Source organism: Haliotis asinina, chromosome 7 (assembly GCF_037392515.1).
Source record: "Haliotis asinina isolate JCU_RB_2024 chromosome 7, JCU_Hal_asi_v2, whole genome shotgun sequence".
NCBI classification, from domain to species: domain Eukaryota; kingdom Metazoa; phylum Mollusca; class Gastropoda; order Lepetellida; family Haliotidae; genus Haliotis; species Haliotis asinina.
The window spans coordinates 46,356,396-46,373,130 of NC_090286.1; the positions used below are offsets into that span (position 1 = coordinate 46,356,396).

At 41.5% G+C, this 16,735-nt stretch overlaps 2 protein-coding genes across 9 annotated transcripts in view; one reads left to right on the top strand and one right to left on the bottom strand.

Annotated features, from left to right (window-relative positions):
* The window catches only part of LOC137290727 (thiopurine S-methyltransferase-like), a 112,297-nt gene that overhangs the window by 9,924 nt on the left and 85,638 nt on the right, over positions 1-16,735 (bottom strand). Inside the window, exon 1 of one of the 6 annotated variants that reach the window (XM_067821823.1) lies at positions 552-673. The exons of 1 other annotated variant lie outside the window; for it this stretch is intronic. The gene's annotated coding sequence lies outside the window, so the exon portion shown is untranslated. 4 more of the 6 variants (XM_067821825.1, XM_067821824.1, XM_067821826.1 and 1 more) reach the window with 4 other exon arrangements.
* LOC137290728 (thiopurine S-methyltransferase-like) lies at positions 3,213-15,669 on the top strand. 3 transcript variants are annotated; one of them, XM_067821834.1, is made up of 9 exons: positions 3,213-3,283; positions 5,716-5,873; positions 6,769-6,861; positions 8,674-8,803; positions 9,599-9,651; positions 12,059-12,133; positions 13,120-13,205; positions 13,520-13,564; positions 13,962-15,669. In XM_067821834.1, the coding sequence occupies exons 2-9, from the start codon at positions 5,740-5,742 to the stop codon at positions 14,087-14,089; spliced, it is 744 nt and encodes a 247-aa protein (XP_067677935.1). In that variant the 5' UTR covers positions 3,213-3,283; positions 5,716-5,739; the 3' UTR covers positions 14,090-15,669. The 3 variants fall into 3 exon arrangements, with proteins under 3 accessions (XP_067677935.1, XP_067677937.1, XP_067677936.1); XM_067821836.1 differs by lacking the exon at positions 3,213-3,283 and adding an exon at positions 3,558-3,643; XM_067821835.1 differs by lacking the exon at positions 3,213-3,283 and adding an exon at positions 4,588-4,672.

Consider the following 16,735-nt stretch of genomic DNA (forward strand, 5'->3'; position numbering starts at 1 on the left):
ATGTATTCCACAATTCCTCGTGTTATTTGAAACATGCTGAAGGTGTAACCCATACTTGACATCTCGCAAATCTTCAGGATGTACTAAATATTTCTAAGCAACATGAGATTATTTTACTCACAGAGACACGCGCGTGATCTAGTCATATATCTAGTTCAATACCCATGCACACAGATACAGTGTGATGTACTTTAACATGGACAACCCATAAAACTTAATGTAACTTACTCCGACTCGACCAGTTCATATGTTATTTCCTCAAAGCCGAGGACCAGGCAGGGAAATAACAAGCACCATCTTACACGCATGGCATGGCTCGACCGTAGAATCGAAGCACCTACCTTGCACTGTCGCTGCTCATTCAGGAATGATTCAAGTCATTGACCATGAAGAATGCCGAGCCCTCCCGAACCCTAACACAGTCACGTCGGCACATAGATGTCAAGGTGACATTACATGTCATGTCCGGGCGATTAATATGTAAACACATTTACCCAGTATGTCATTAGAGGAGCATCGAATGGATTACACATAGAGAGGGATTTACTGACCTGAGGAGCACCACCTGATGTAACACCGTTAACCAGTCTTGCTCTCCCCAACCTGTAAATGTGATCGTCGTGTTGTACTGCGCATGACTGCAGACGCTTCAAGGGGCGATTTCCTACCCGGCCGAAGAGAGCGAGGTGAGGGAGCGTATCAAAAGCAGAAATCTACAATATCGTTACAGTCGAACCAGTTACAGCCCATTACATTGAAACAATATTTGTGAAAAACGATGGCAATTTGATATAAGATGAATCTGTTTTTATACTAACATTGTAATTTTCGAAATATACATCGAATTCGCACTCAAAGCTGAAATTATGTCGCTGAAAATAGGTATATCTGTCTTGCTGTTAAAAGTGTTGAGTGTATTCTGTAGCCTAGGTATGCGCGAGTGTTACTGTACATACTAATCTTGAATCACGGGACACGAAGCGTTCAGGTATTATGGGATAAACAATAACCAATCTTGAAACACACCCACGATCCATGGTACCTGCTGTAATGACCGTGGCGGTTAGGTAGCCGGGTAGTTAAAGCGCTTTGTTATTCACGCCGAAGATCTTGGTTCGATTCCCCACATGGATACAATGTGTGAAACAATTTCTGGTGTCTCCTGGAATATTGCTAAAAGCGGCGTAAACCCTCACTCACTCACTCACCCACTCACCCACTCACTCACCGACTCACCGACTCACCCACCCACCCAGCAATATCACGGCGTGGGACACCAGAAAATGGGCTTCACACACTGTATCCATATGGGGAATCGAACCCGGGTCTTCGGCGTGACGAGCGAACGCTTTAACCACTAGGCTACCCCACCGCCCCAGCTGGAGTTGATAAACCAACAAGCATAATCACGGACGATTCGGGATTCGAAAAAAGTCATACTTTCCTAGCAAGAGCTCTCTGTTGTGATAGCTTGCTTTCGGATCTCTACATTCGAAATAAACTTGTCACTGCAGCGAATGACGAAGAAACCGAACTTAACCTATGATATAGTCCCGAATGACATCAATACCTGTTTGTTTACATAAGCACTGCACACCAGCGAGCCTCAAAACAGATTGGGAATTTAATTCAGCTTGTTATAGCAAGCACACATCGTGTAGTTGAGCGAGGGAGTTATCGCAAGCGTGACGAACAAAACAGAGTTAGTGAGTGAGTTGAATTTTCTGCTGTATTTGGCAATATTGCAGCAATATCACGGAGGGAGGGCGGGTGGGGGGTGGGGTACAAATAAGAATGTACATGTTTATTCATGTTTGCTGAATATACATGTAGATGGAATAAACACTTGTCGGGATTATTTCAACCTGATCTTATACTTTTTCTCTCCGATCTTGGACCCCGTTTCACAAAGCTATCGGAGCTCTACGACTGATGTTTCGCTCACTCTGTAACATAGACTTACGGCAGCCGTAGCGCTGCGAACACTTTCCGGGGCCAGATTTTCATAATTCACTTAGCGCCACGATATTCGTAAGGGCCATACATTAACATTAACTTACGACTATCTGAGTACTACGAAAATCTAGGCCTAGCTAGACCTAGGGCCATGTTTCACAAAGCTACTGCGACTGTCGTATTTCCAGTACAGGGCCTAGATTTTCCAAGCTCTCTTGGCGCTAAGATATTCGGAAGTCAGTGTTAATGTATGGCACTTACGACTGTCTCAGAGCTAAGAGAGCTTCGAAAATCTAATAATTACAACAGGCGTAGCACTACGATAGCGTTATGAAACAGGGCCGTGTATTACCGTACGATGGCACGTTTTGATTCCGTAGTCCGTTTTTATCTGAAACTACGGTTACCATACTTCACAAAACCAGTATAAAATGGATTCTTTTAGCATAAACATTAGAACAGTACCAGTTGTATCATACGAGTAGTACATGCCGTCTGTGCAAGGTAGCCTAATTTGCATATTTTTCGGATCGTATATCAAGATTTACCAACTGTTTTCCCGCTTCCATAACTCTATACGTCATATTCAGATTCCAAATGCCTTTCAAGGGTAGTCTGAATTAAAATCCCTGTTTTTGAGAGGTAATGTAATATGTTGTTTAACACCGCACCAACCAATATTCCAGCTATAGATAATCAAGTCTGGACCAGACAATCTAGTGATCAACAGATGGCATGTGTCAACAGAGTCAAGCATGGGTTGCTGAAGACCAACTCTATCCAGGATCTTCAAGGGTCGATCAGGTGATCAAAGGGAGTCTGACCCTACACAAGTACAACCTGACAGCCGTTATTCCTTCAAATATTGCTATCACCGTGGTTTCTTATGGGATGGGATATCAACCATGGATAGAATGATACTTCAGTCCTTCTGCACATTCCAATCAAGTTCGGCCACCTGACCCCGTAATAAAGCCAAGACCAGAATAGTCATTGATTGGAGTAATGCGTGTCAGTGGTTTAGAACTATAAACATCCTGGTTCAGTACTGAGGGCCTCAATATTAATTTAATAATATATTGATGCTTTAAAACCTAAAGCAACCCGGAATAGTAAAAGAGCGAACGCATACATGCACACACAGACAGCCAGCAGTCATCCTGAAATACTCGTCCTTCGGTGATTACAGCTATCTGATTCCCGTTATGAATCTGCATATATAACGTGACACTCATTTCATACATAACGGTAACTGTGTTCATGCGCATAACGGACATACGTGGATTGTGAGAGATGAATTGTCACTAACGGACTCATCGTCATCAAGGTAGGGCAGATGTTTCGTATTCTCACACCTATCGAACTCAGCATCTAAATAACAAAAAGTGAAGGTAATGGTATCATGTCTCGTGGGCTGTGACACAGAGCCTCTCTTCTTCTACACACGTGATATTTCTTACTGTGATATCTCTTGGTTTGACGCCGCTTCTGTCTCGTGCAGCACAAACACTTGACGCTGCAAGGTGAGGTCAATAGTCTCATCATAGCGCACAGTGACAGGAGTGAATGCGTTATAACGGGGTTAACAATTGCTGCATGTTGTACAGAGATAGCAATGGAAACTACACTGGGACAGAATCGTTGTGTTCCGCGGTTATCTGGAGTGATTCACTTCTAATTCTTACAGGTGAGCGTATGCTACCTGGCATAATATTTTCTTTCTGATGATATCTATCCAGTAAATAAGTGTATTTTCGTTTGACTTTATTCAGGTTTTCAGTTTTGCTACGAACACCAAATTCTCGTATGTATTGTTTTGCTTCAATATTTAATTGAACGGATACCTGTCATCATCAGTGTGACCTGATTTTATAGGTTAAAGCGGTAACTGTAGCCATGGTTTCACGAAATGCGTCCTTCGGTCACGGACACAATTCCCGAGAATTCCACGGTGGTCGTAAAACCTATCAAAGCAGATCTGTTGGTCTATGGTTGTTGCTCAAGTCTACATTCAGACACCGTTTCTGTTATCCAGACTCGTCTGTGCACATATTCACGTTAGTGAAGGAGTGAGATAAATTCATAGTCACACCAAAAATAGTTCATCCAAACACACTGCATCCGTGAGCTAGTTGGAACGTACGAGCATTAAACCATATTCACTTACTTTTATGATTTGTCATTGCTTAGTTTTGAAATAATACCCCCCAAAATTGACCCAAGAGGAGATCCATGCTGACAAATCCTTGTGCTTGTGGATGTCACAGAACAGTGGGGCGGTGATGGGTAGAGCGTTGGGTCGTCACACTGAAGACCCGGGTTCGATTCCCCGCATGGTTACAATATGCGAAGCCCATTTCTGGTGTCCCAGACCGCGAGAATGCTGAAACCTAAAGCCACTCGCTCACAATCTTAACAGTGTTGAATCCAGCCCTATCAGCATTTGAAACCACCCTTTACACACATTATATAGCTGGGTCATGGAGAGCTTTGTGCGTTTGTAGGTAACTAAAAAGGCGACTTCACAGAACGTCCTTCCTGTTTACTCACAATTTCCTTCCTGATAATACTTCCTGGTGTGGTCTGAATGGCGATGTTATTTGATGACAGACACCTGGGTTTACAGCTGGGTAGTATGGGAGCAGTGCTTAACACGGTCACATTCATATAACACCGCGGTGATGTGACGATGTTTCGGTAGGTGTTTGATTTGAAGGTAAGGAATAATTCGAGATGTTTGGGGAGTTCTCTTATGTTCTTCGACATATCCTTGCTTTAGTTTTATACCTTGTGAAATTCCGGGTGGGAATCACATATTCGTTGAGAAGACTAAATGCCTTTAGAGACCCTCGGAGGCCCGGTTATTTGGTATATAACGTGTCATTGTGACCAGTACTAGATTGGGGAGACTTACTTTTGTTAACCTCGGGTTTATATTTTAATCTGCACCATTTGGACTTTTGTTGTATCTAAATATCGTTTTGAAAGACCAGTTTATCTTAGTTCAAATGATAACCGGTAGTCTTATATAAATCATAAATATTTTAGCCTTTGATGGGGACAGGTTAATTTACTAAAAGCCCACGATTACCTACTCCGGCCGTCCACCATTCGCGCCTTTCAATGTATTTTATTCTAAAATGTGCCCTAGTGGAAATATTCCGGAGATAATCCTAGTTTGTACAGCAGTGATCGTGCTCCTATGGAAAGCCAAAGACCAGTGTTACTTAGCTAACTGTTTGATCTGATATCTGTTTATCAATTTATGGCTCTTTGACTATGATAAAACGTTCGAGGCACTCACGTCCAGACAGCTTCAACAGTGAGTGAGCGACTTAAGAATTTAAGACACGTCGGCAATATATCAGTCATACTGTGACTAAATCAAGATACAGGACATAGAAGATAGAATTAATTATAATAATTATAGGCAAATCATTAAAACCTGTCACCGAAGGGATAGCAAAACAACTAAATCATCACAGATAACTATGCATGACAAGACCGGCTATAAACTGCCAACAACTGATGGTAGATTACCTTTCAGCGCTGAACTAATACGTACTTCGGTATGTTGTGTAAATTAATAACTGTACAATCCAAAAATTAATTCATCTGTTTATTCATCCAAACAAAGACGCATCCTAACGTCTGGATTTACGGGGTTCTACACTATAACTGTCCTCTCGTTGCTTAAAATGATTGTATTCGGGTCATTAATGGAACAGTTAGGTATATCTGTTATCAATGTGATTGTAGATGTGAGTTGGCAAATCGGTCCGGATGACGAAGAACTATCGAGATAAATCTTTCAAATCCGTTGTCTCGGTAGACGACCCACAGCAACGCATTGATGATTGGCTGAAATCCTGGGACGATGGAACCTTGGGATCGCTGGTGGATACACATCCGGATCCGTAAGGCTGCATAAAAAATAAACGTTTCTCGGGTACACTTGTTTTCAAACTGACAAGAGCGGTAGGACATTTTAAAAAATTGACGAGGGAGGAACACATTTTTAGCGTTTTCTCTCAGAAATAACTTTGGAAAGTTTTGCACTTGTTACGGATTTATTTATTTAGTCACACTCGTTCTTAGAGACATTCATTGTTATAGTGGACAAAATAGATGATCGCGACGCGGCAAAGTCAAGTTATATTTTAAATGGTAATAAAAATTGTTACGCGCACAAATAAAAGTGACGCGCCTATGCCCGAGAAACCTTTCACTTTTCTTATTTAGCCTAAGTTGGTCGCCATCTTTTACAGCATGTTGGCTTTGCTGATATTTTTTGTTAAAGGTATCGAATCTTGTGTCTACAATCGGTTATACAAATCTATATTCTTCATAAAAGCTATCCTTTACTGGTTCATATCTTGATGGGCCAAATAATGATATCGCTTCGATTATTACGATCGATAAACTAATAGTGTTTGCCTTAACCCTGAAGAGGTGCCGACCCTAAGATCCAGAACCATACAAAGTTGTGGCTCCTGATCAGACTGCGTAGCCCATACATCTTGTCTACAATATAAGTAAATTCCCTGAATGTCATTTCTGAAGAATAATACTCATAGTTATTGGGGATGAAAAAGCTGTCGGCCATAAGGACCCGCAGAAAACAAAAGCTGTGGGTTCGAGTGGTTCTCAGTCGGCTTCGGAGATGGGGACCGACGTCAATTCCGAACGCTAACACTAACTATGATCACTTAGACCAGCAGCCTAGATACAGGGAGGGTAGGTATCACGTTATTCAGAATATTTCCAGCCTTGGGACTGGTGATTTCGCTGAACACAGTTTGATTGTTGCAGATGTCTGGTGGAACATTTCAATGACCTGACTGCTGGACGCCCGCACCTGAGAATCCTGGTACCTCTGTGCGGAACATGTCTGGATATGAAGTGGTGAGAACCTTTGTGACGTTATTTCAAACACTAGCTGTCGAGAGGTCGTCCATTTATGAACGTACGAACAATAGGGGATCGTCGGAACACATGCTGGCCAACCGTAGAAACGATGTTCCCACGTACATCTTCATCAGAAATACATTTCAGTCTCTATATTTAGTTTTAATGTCACATGTATCAGGGACACAGCTTATCACATTCTTGTGTTATACGAGGGTTGGCTGAAAGGTTCTAACCCTCACTGTGAAAAGAAGTTACAAAGTCCACGTTTGTAATTTATTTTTCTACATAGTCCCCTTCCAAGTTCACACACTTTTGCCAGCGATTCTGCAAGGCCCGAATCCCGGTCAGGAAGAAATCTTCTTCAGCTACCCTAAAAAAATCAGTCAGTCAGAAATGACGTCATCATTACTTGCAAAATGGCGACCGGCGAGTTCCTTTTTCATTTTGGGGAACAGGTGGAAGTCAGAAGGAGCCAAATCAGGTGAATAAGGAAGGTGGTCAATGAGTTCAAAGCCACAATCGCGGATTGTTGACATGGCCACCACCGATTTGTGAACAGGCGCATTGTCTTGGTGGAAGAGGACACCTTTAGCGATCATCCCTCGTCGTTTGGCTTTGATTGCTTCTCGCAACTGGTTCAGTAGATCAGCATAGTATCTGCCGTTGATAGTTTGACCTTTTTCAAGATAATCAATGAGCAGAATACCCCTGGAATCCCAAAAGACTGATGCCATCACCTTTCCAGCTGAAGGAACAGACTTGGCTTTCTTCGGAGCTGGTGAATCAGGATGCTTCCACTGTTTTGACTGTGGTTTTGTTTCTGGTTGAAAGTGATGTATCCAGGTCTCATCCATGGTTACAAATCATGCCACAAAATCATCGGGATCTGCTTCAAAACGACGCAAATTGTCAAGGGACGTCTGGAACCTGACACGTTTCTGTTCTGCTGCCAAGAGCTTTGGCACCCATCTTGCAGAAACTTTCGTCATTCCTAATTCGTTGGTGATAATATGCTCAACCCTCTCATGAGAGATGCCCACTACACTAGCAATATGTCGAGTAGTCAATCGTCGATCATCCATCAACATATCGAGCACTCGCGTGATGTTTTTTGGAGTGGTTGCTGTTGAAGGTCTTCCTGAGCGTGGGTCATCATCAAGGCTTTGTCTGCCACGCTTAAATTCTGCAGCCCACTGTGGAAAATGAAGGAGCATCATCCCCTAGAGTGGAGACCATGTCAGCATATATCTGTGTTGGGAACATCCCTTTCTTTTGCAAGTACTTGATGACTGCCCTGTATTCAGTTTTGTCCATTTCTGATGATTTCAGAGGGTAGGTTTACCAAAAGAGCTGTAGTTGAGATAAAACTATTAGTACGTTTGTAGTTCTTGTGCCTATGATTCACTAAATGATTGTCCTCATTGGTGGCAAACACCTGTCTCTACCTGGTGGGGAAAAACCACTCAGGCTGAGAACTTTTCAGCCATCCCTCGTATGTGTTCACAAGTAAACTACTTGTGTATCGTGATGCTGTGATTGTAACAGGTACCGGATTGTATTATGACGTAATCCGTATTGTATTGTGATTGCTATTGTACGCCACTGTATCCATTCCATAGACAGTGCTTGACTTTCGACCAGAATACTAATTCCACCAAAACTGTACTATCGTAATACGTACTTCTAAAGATGAAATGCTCGTAACACGTCCTGTACTGTGACTTAACAATCGCACGTGTATTAGGTATTGACCAGATCAGACTTTACAATCAAGAATCTCTAAAACAGCAGGTCTTCTTATTACAGGTTTGCTGACCGAGGTCACAGCGTGGTAGGCGTGGACATCTCCGAGGTGGCGGCCAGACTGTTCTTTGACCGGAACCAGATCCCTCATACAGTTGAAGACCTCCCACACGTACAGGGGAAACTATATCGGGTACTTGGCCACACAATGGCAACAGATGTCACATCATAGATACTTTGCATTTACTTTTGGGATCAAAAACAAAAGTTAGTCTAACGACCTTTCCCAAAGCTTATTGCGACCAATAGTTCAGTAATCTGGATATTTGACCCATGAAGATCCATCCAAGAGGGACGACTCATGGGCTCGTTTGGTCAAGCTCGCAGACTAGGTTGGCACATGTCATCGTGTCCCATTTGCGTAGATCGGTGCTCATGCTGTTGATCACTGGATTGTCTGGTGCAGCCTCGAATATTTACAGGTGCCATGTAATTTGAATATGACAGAGTGCGACCAGTCAACCAACATCTAACCATTATCAAAATCACATTTTCGGTACTGTCTGGAAAGAAAGGCTCTTGTCCTAACTCTTTTCAGTCTTGTGTTATCAAAGACTTCTTGAGCAGGAGACGCAGTCTGACGGCTAACGCCTTCGTTGGTCTGATGTCTGTTGTGATATCGCTCGAATAAAAACCTTACTCACTCACGAACGCACGCCAACACATATACTCTGCACCTACTTGCCTCCTTGTGTTACTCATTTATTTACTCACAGATTTACATAAATTGAACATTATTTCCTCCTCACGATTTTTCTTTCTCTCACTGGGTATATATCAGACAGCCTCGAGTCGGGAAGTAATTTCCGCCTCTATCAACAAATTACATCAGATATAAATCAATGTATATTGCATATCTATCTGATGCTTAAGATCTTTTCTAAAAAGCTTTCCAAGTTGCTGATATAAGTGTTTCCAATGTTGACAGTCAACAGACGCTGCCGTCAAGTTCTACGTGATCAACTTCTACGACTTTAACGAGTAAGTATATGATGAACGTATTTACATAACCCCTGCTCTTTGTCGATATATAATTCCGTAAAAGTTAGCCGTAATGTTTCATAGGCAAGGCTAGATTTCAGGAAAGGTCGTACAAAGAAGATATAACTTAGAGGCTTTGTTTTGTTAAGTGAGTACATGGATAGACTGACCCCCATACTGACGCTGAGGATTCGAACAGACTCGCTGACACAGGTCTGCTCTGAAAGGCGTGCAAGGTCACAGGGACTTTACTAACATCCAAGCTGATATTCCTGAAGGGGCGAGGTTGACATCATCATTGATTTAAGGAACCTCAATTCGGTGTCCTCTCACGAGAACAACATCCCATGATAACTACAGCTTAAGAGCACACATGGTACAGTGCACGGAGTCACTGCATGCTGTCACCTGTATCTGCCTAACAGAAAACAAATATAGTCTGGTTCATAATTATTGAGAATTTTTCTTCTTACTTTGAGCTATCCTAACACCTCAACTGATTCACTGATACTTAAAACTAAGTAATGGTATAAGGGAGGTAACTCATCTTGGCCTACTGAGTATAGTACAATTAGAGTTACCTCCCCTGAGTTTGTAGCAGACGTCATTTTCCTCAGCACTGTCAACAATGTCTGCTGAAGATAAAAGAAGGTTGATTTTTGAGTTGTGTAATCAAGGAATTGATGATGTAAATACATTGGCAGAGAGAACAGGAACTCCTCTTTCTACTGTGTATAGGATTAGGAAGAATGTTAAAGAGGGAAAGGATTTTGGGCACCAGAAAGGAGCAGGGAGACCCAGAAAATTGGACTTCTCAGATCGCGTCCGGCTGGGAATTTTAGCGTCTAAAAAGCAAAGGGCAAGCATCTCCAACATCAGGTATGAAATGATAGAAAGGGGATCAACAGTTGTATCAAAATCTACAGTTAGAAGAAATTTGATTGATCTTGGATGGGAGAAAAAGACTGGAATTCCTTCTCCTCTCATGAAACAAGAACATAAAGACAGGCGTGTTGAGTGGTGTTTGGCACATGAAAACTTTGACTGGGAAAATGTGATTTTTACTAATGAAAGCTCAGTATGGGTATATCCCAATAATGTGAAAATATGGACAAAGTCTGCGTCAGCACCGTTGTATCGACGACCTAAATACAGCCCAGAGTTTCATGTATGGGGAGGGATATCCTTATTAGGAACGACCCCGCTGTGTGTGTTTGAGGGAAATCTGACAAGTCAACGCTACACTAACATATTAGATAATTTTCTCGTTCCAAGTGCACATGTGTTTTATGGAAATGACTGGATTTTGCAGCAAGATAATGATCCTAAACACACCGCAAAACATGCCAAGCAGTGGTTTCAGGAGAAAAATGTGACTGCATTACCATTTCCTGCATATAGTCCTGACTTAAATCCCATTGAGAACATTTGGGGGATGATGAAGGAATGTGTGAATCAAAAGGGGTTGACAAAAATTGAAGACATGAAGAGAGAAGTGGTCCGATACTGGGACAGCATAACTCACGAGACACTAACCTCTCTGATAGGAAGTATGCCTACCCGTCTTAGACTGTGCCGTGAAGCTCAAGGAGACTTGATAAAATATTAAATTGTTACCTACACAACATGAAAAGGTCAGTTCACTTTCACAATACATTCAATTTTATCTGATTTGTTCTCGTTTAATAATATGAAATGCTTTAGCTATTCTCAATAATTTTGAACCATACTGTACATGTAAATATTATAATTTATTGATATATTTGGCACTCATTTTCATACATCATTCACACTCACATTTCATCCATGGACTGTTCTCACTGCATGCCATGGAGTGTCCCTACTCAGATACTTAATCCCTGATTAACCCCTGTAGTTAATTTAGGTTGTAGTTCAAATGGGATGAACTTGTTATGGGAGTAAACCTTTAGCTATCAGAGTTGCGTCCATTTGTTGCGTCAGGAGCATGTGATCGCGAGTTCGATTCTCTATTCGCCCTGCTTGTTTCGAGGTTTTGTCGGCAAGATACCTGTGTCGTCCTATTTCACAAAGAGCGACCTGGCTATATCTGAGTTGTATCGTTAAACACAGCGTTAAGCCGAACTCACCACTAACTTCCAACTCAGAATAAAACATACGACATATACGGTTCTACTTTAGTATGCTTGTCGTGAAAGGCGACTAACGGGATCGGATGATCAGCCTCGCTGACTTGGTTGATAAATCATCGGTTCCCAGTTGCGCAGATCGATGATCATGCTGTTAGTTACTACACTGTCTGGTCCAGACTCGATTATTTACAGACCGCCGCCATATAGATGAAATATTGGTGATTGCGGCGTAAAACTAAACTCACTCACCCACTCTACGTTAGTAATGTGATATTACATATCTGTATATGTTTCAGAAACCTGGAAGGTCTGTTTGATGTTGTGTGGGACACCGGATCTTTTGGCTCTATCGATGTTCGAGACAGAGACCGGTAAAATGCATTCATTATACCCTACAACTCGACTCTACTGAGTTTATGTTATGGCTTTACCGTATATATTTATAGACTGACACAATAATACCAGTTTGATGCAATACGGGAATCGAATCACTTCCGTTCAGAACGGGTAAGGTTATGCAGTTCACTGGTTGAGCTGACTTGCCTCCCTTGGGCGAAGCAGAATCATATGGAGGTGGATTCGAATCCCATTCACAAAAATGTGTTAGATTTGTTATGAGATCAGTATCCCGGTGCCTTTCTTCCAGAGTTAACGGGTCGTGTAAGGGGATGGGATAGCCTTATAGGTAAAACGTTAGATCGTCACGCCGAAGACCCGGGTTCGATGTGTGAAGCCCATTTCTGGTATCCCCCGCCGTGATATTGCTGACATATTGCTAAAAGCGGCTTGAAACTAAACTAACTCACTAACACGTCGTGATATGACTGGGATACTGTAAAACGGGTGTTGACCAATTTTTACTCACCCAGTAGAGGCATCACGAGATAGAGATACCGGTGTTTGATGATAGGAAACTGTGCATGTTTAGAGAGTGCGGTGACCTTAAAGTAGATTTGGTGTTACAGCGAGTGAGTGAGTGAATGAATGAGTGAGCGAGTGAGTTTAGTTTTATGCCGCACTCAGCAACATTCCAGCTATATGGCTGCGGTCTGTAAATATTCGAGTCTGGACCAGACAGTCCAGTGATCAATAGCATGAGCATCGATCTGCGCAATTGGGAACCGATGGCATGTGTCAAGTCAACGAGCCTGACCACCCGATCCCGTTAGTCGCCTCTTATGACAAGCATAGTTGCCTTTTATAGCAAGCATGGTTTGCTGAAGGCCTATTCTACCCTGGACCTTCACGGATCTGGTGTTACAGAATCACACTACTCCTTCGGCTATACTACTAACCCTAAACTAGTATATGTTTCCGACATTGTATTGGTCGTCATATATCGCCCTTCTCTCATCAGATATATGACTGCCATTAACAGCGTGCTCAAGCCAAACTGCGTCTACTTGCTCGAGACACTGGTCTTTGATAAAACGAAATTTGAAGGTACGCATATCAGATTTTATACAATCTCATGATTCAATACTTTCATGAAAAACTTCGAGACCATACAATAATGTGTATATAGATATAGCTTTGTGGAGAATACGATAACTTGTCATGCCTCGTCTGGGTTCGCTTCTCCTCATGAATACAGTATAATTCGATTTTCCGATATCAAGGGTTAGTAATAAATGTAATATTTATAAACAGTCTCAGTATTTATCTTCTCTCTCGATGAATTACAATATTTTAACTCGCAAAAATGGACTGATATATTTTCTCATTCTACAAACTCATCGCTTTCTCTTTGCTTACAGGTCCGCCCTATAGTTTCTTTATTGAAGATGTCGAGGAAGTATTTGGTAAAATATTTTTGTCCATAAAAGTTTCAAAAGTATTATTTTTAGTGATTTGATAAATATACTACTGGAATATAAATATTGTATTTTTTATGCCAACCATTGTTTAATGTGTATACGTGTGTGTGTGTGTGTGTGTGTGTGTGTGTGTGTGTGTGTGTGTGTGTGTGTGTGTGTGTGTGTGTGTGTGTGTGTGTGTGTGTGTGTGTGTGTGTGTGTGTGTGTGTGTGTGTGTGTGTGTGTGTGTGTGTGTGTGCATATATATGTTTCCTGAGGCTATTTGTCACGTGGTCCTTGTGGATGACCTGGGGACACTTACAATCCGTAATGAAATGTAATGTGCAAAATTGTCCCATAGATTATGCTTTTAAAATAAAACAACTGTGTGACTCTGTTGTAGGGAACAAGTTTATCGTGGTCAAAGTCGCAGTGCATGACTACGACCTCCCTAAGGATGACTGGGATATTGAAGAGAGTATCAAGGACATCGGATTCCGATTCCACTTTTATTGTCTAACACGAATGTAACAGCGCTCAGTCAACTCTATCACCGCCTTGTGTAGCATGATAAGGGGTAGGGGGTAGAGTTGAGGTTCCGTGAAGTGACAACTAAAACCAGCGATGTTAGCCACGGCCCCTTCTCCATGACGTCAACCCGGGGTCCACACGAGTCATATATGAAATTGAGCCAACAAGTACTCTGTTAATAGATGGAAACCCGACGTTGAGGAGTTAGTTCTTACTCCGTCATCAGAACATCGTCAACAAAATACTGTCCTTGTATATCAAGACCGGGTTCGACTGACACTATGAGTAGAGTGCTTTAAGCCTACTTAAGGTGTCTCCCGTCGTGATATTACTGAAATATTGCTAAAAGCGTCTGAGAACCAAACTCACTCACTCACTCACTAAGTCTTATATACTCAAATACCTATGGAGATTAGGCAAATGCTGTCAGGAAGGACTCGCTGCAATAATGATAATCGTTTAACCGTCAGATGTTAGATATTCGGCAGTTGCCTTGTATTTATTAAATAATCTGATCTGGATAGAAACTATACAAAGTTCAAAAGTGGTGTCCCTTTGTAAGACGAATGAAGCGGCTGGAAAATCAGCATCTCATGTCAGATAGAACACTCCGTCATCCGAAAATAACTCCGATGTTGTTGGATGTGATGATATAAATAAACGTGATTTCTTCAGTCTATCGGTAGTGCAGTTTATTAGCACTTTGATGACCCTAAACAAATCCCCGAGGTTTTCATGACTCCATGTTTCAAAGCTGAATTGTATCTTTTTGTTTGGGCGCAATGTTAGTAAATTTATACCAAATAATGGACCATAAAGAGCTCATGTACCAAAACTCCTAACAGTTACAGGGTTGAGCAGTCTTGTCGAATTTCCTGCTCAATGTGTGAAGAACATTCTTGGTGTTCCTGTCGTGATGTGACTTGATGATTGCTAAACATTGTACAAACAGAACTCACTCACTCATTGAGATCGTTTCAGTATGCGAGATAAATGTTTATGACTTGATCTCTTCACTACATGACTAGTGTAACGAGGATGTGACGTGAAGTCCAGCTCAACTCAGTATTCGTGTCAGCAGTATCTGAAAAGGACCGAACATTCGTTTGGCAATCTTTTCAAATGGCAGGCATTTTTAATCTGTAAAGATATACCATAATCAGTTAAAACACGAAGTTGTATTTTGATAGGAAATTATATTTCAATGGTACTCAATGTGTGTTAGTACTAACCCATCATTTTTTTAGGTAGCGGTTGAGTAGCCTAGTGGTTAAAGCGTTCGCTTGTCACGCGGAAGACATGGGTTCGATTCGCCACATGGGTACGAATGAAGAGAATGAAGCCCATTTCTGGTTTCCCACGCCGTGATATTGCTAAAAGCGGGGTAAAATCGATCAAGCTCACTCACTCACCCTGTTTCTCGTACAGTGCAATATTTCTTATGCAACACAAGTGCCTTACTGGCATGCGTTATGTCAACGTCAAAGATATGATATTTTTTGTGGCATGTTTTATTCAACTTCATAATTTTATTGTAACCATTGATTATGATTTTATCAAAATAAAATACCTTAACATCACATGTTCTATGTATACCCAGTAGCAAAATTCAATGTACAAATTCCATTAACGAATACTGTACTATGAAAAAAAACAAGGGATCACATGAAACGATAAGTGTTCCTGTGTGTGTGTGTGTGTTTTGAGACAAGTATAGGTTTTAATGAAGAACCATGAGCTCAACCTCCATCAGCTGTTGCCCATGTTCAGACAGCGTTTGTACCGACTTGGCACAATGTTTGTTTATCAATTATGATAATATTTGAACACTAGATTGCAGCAGGGCATGATGTGACCTCAGTTAACTAGTTCAATTGTTACTATCAAAATTATATAGATTCAGAGACTGAGCGTTAGTCTATCCCTGCAATGCTAAAGCTTTAAATGAGGCAAATCTAGATATCCTCAGAGTATGAATTTCCCAGCTCACTGAGGATCTATTATAATTTAAGTGGAATTATTTGCTGCTGTCAAAGTTATATATTGCGTTCAAACATTGTTTTAATTATTTTCTGGATCGTTGTCACTTTCGTGAGATTTGTTTAGCAATAGGGAGAAGACCCCTCTTCCTCAGACAATAATTCTGTAAGTGGATCACAAGCCATTCCTCCTCTTCCTCTTCCTGTTTCAGCGGTTTCCTGTCTTCGTCCACGTCTCAGAGGTAGGCTTTGTAGGCTAAGAAAACCATTAATCAAAAAACAATTTCGTAAACTTCGTCGTGAGTTTTAGTTTAGATCAGAAAAACTAAGTCGAACGTAGGATCTCCGAGTTTGTTTAGCACTATATCAATCTCGCCTTTTCTTTTTCACCGTGATTCAGTACACAGCAAACAAAATGAAATTCGTAACAAACGCTTTGACGGCATTGTTCAGATCTCCACCCCCAAAACTGACACGACCAAGAAAATCCCAACCATTCGTTAATTTTGAAGGAGGAAGTATTGATCGCCCCTAGTATCTAACCTTTGTTCCCGGGTCGGGATATGACTGGGTAATCCTAAAAGAGGCGTAAAAATCTCCTCACTCACTCCCTGCAATCAGTACGTTCTTTACTGATAGAAGATATTCTAAAATGATCCTCAGATGT

What these genes read in the sequence shown, in the direction of transcription:
- LOC137290728 (XM_067821834.1), top strand. Translation starts at nt 5,740, where the DNA reads ATGACGAAGAACTATCGAGATAAATCTTTCAAATCCGTTGTCTCGGTA. An exon ending in GTGGATACACATCCGGATCC is followed by an intron (nt 5,874 to 6,768) that starts GTAAGGCTGCAT and finishes TGATTGTTGCAG; the next exon opens with ATGTCTGGTGGAACATTTCA. An exon ending in TGATAAAACGAAATTTGAAG is followed by an intron (nt 13,206 to 13,519) that starts GTACGCATATCA and finishes CTTTGCTTACAG; the next exon opens with GTCCGCCCTATAGTTTCTTT.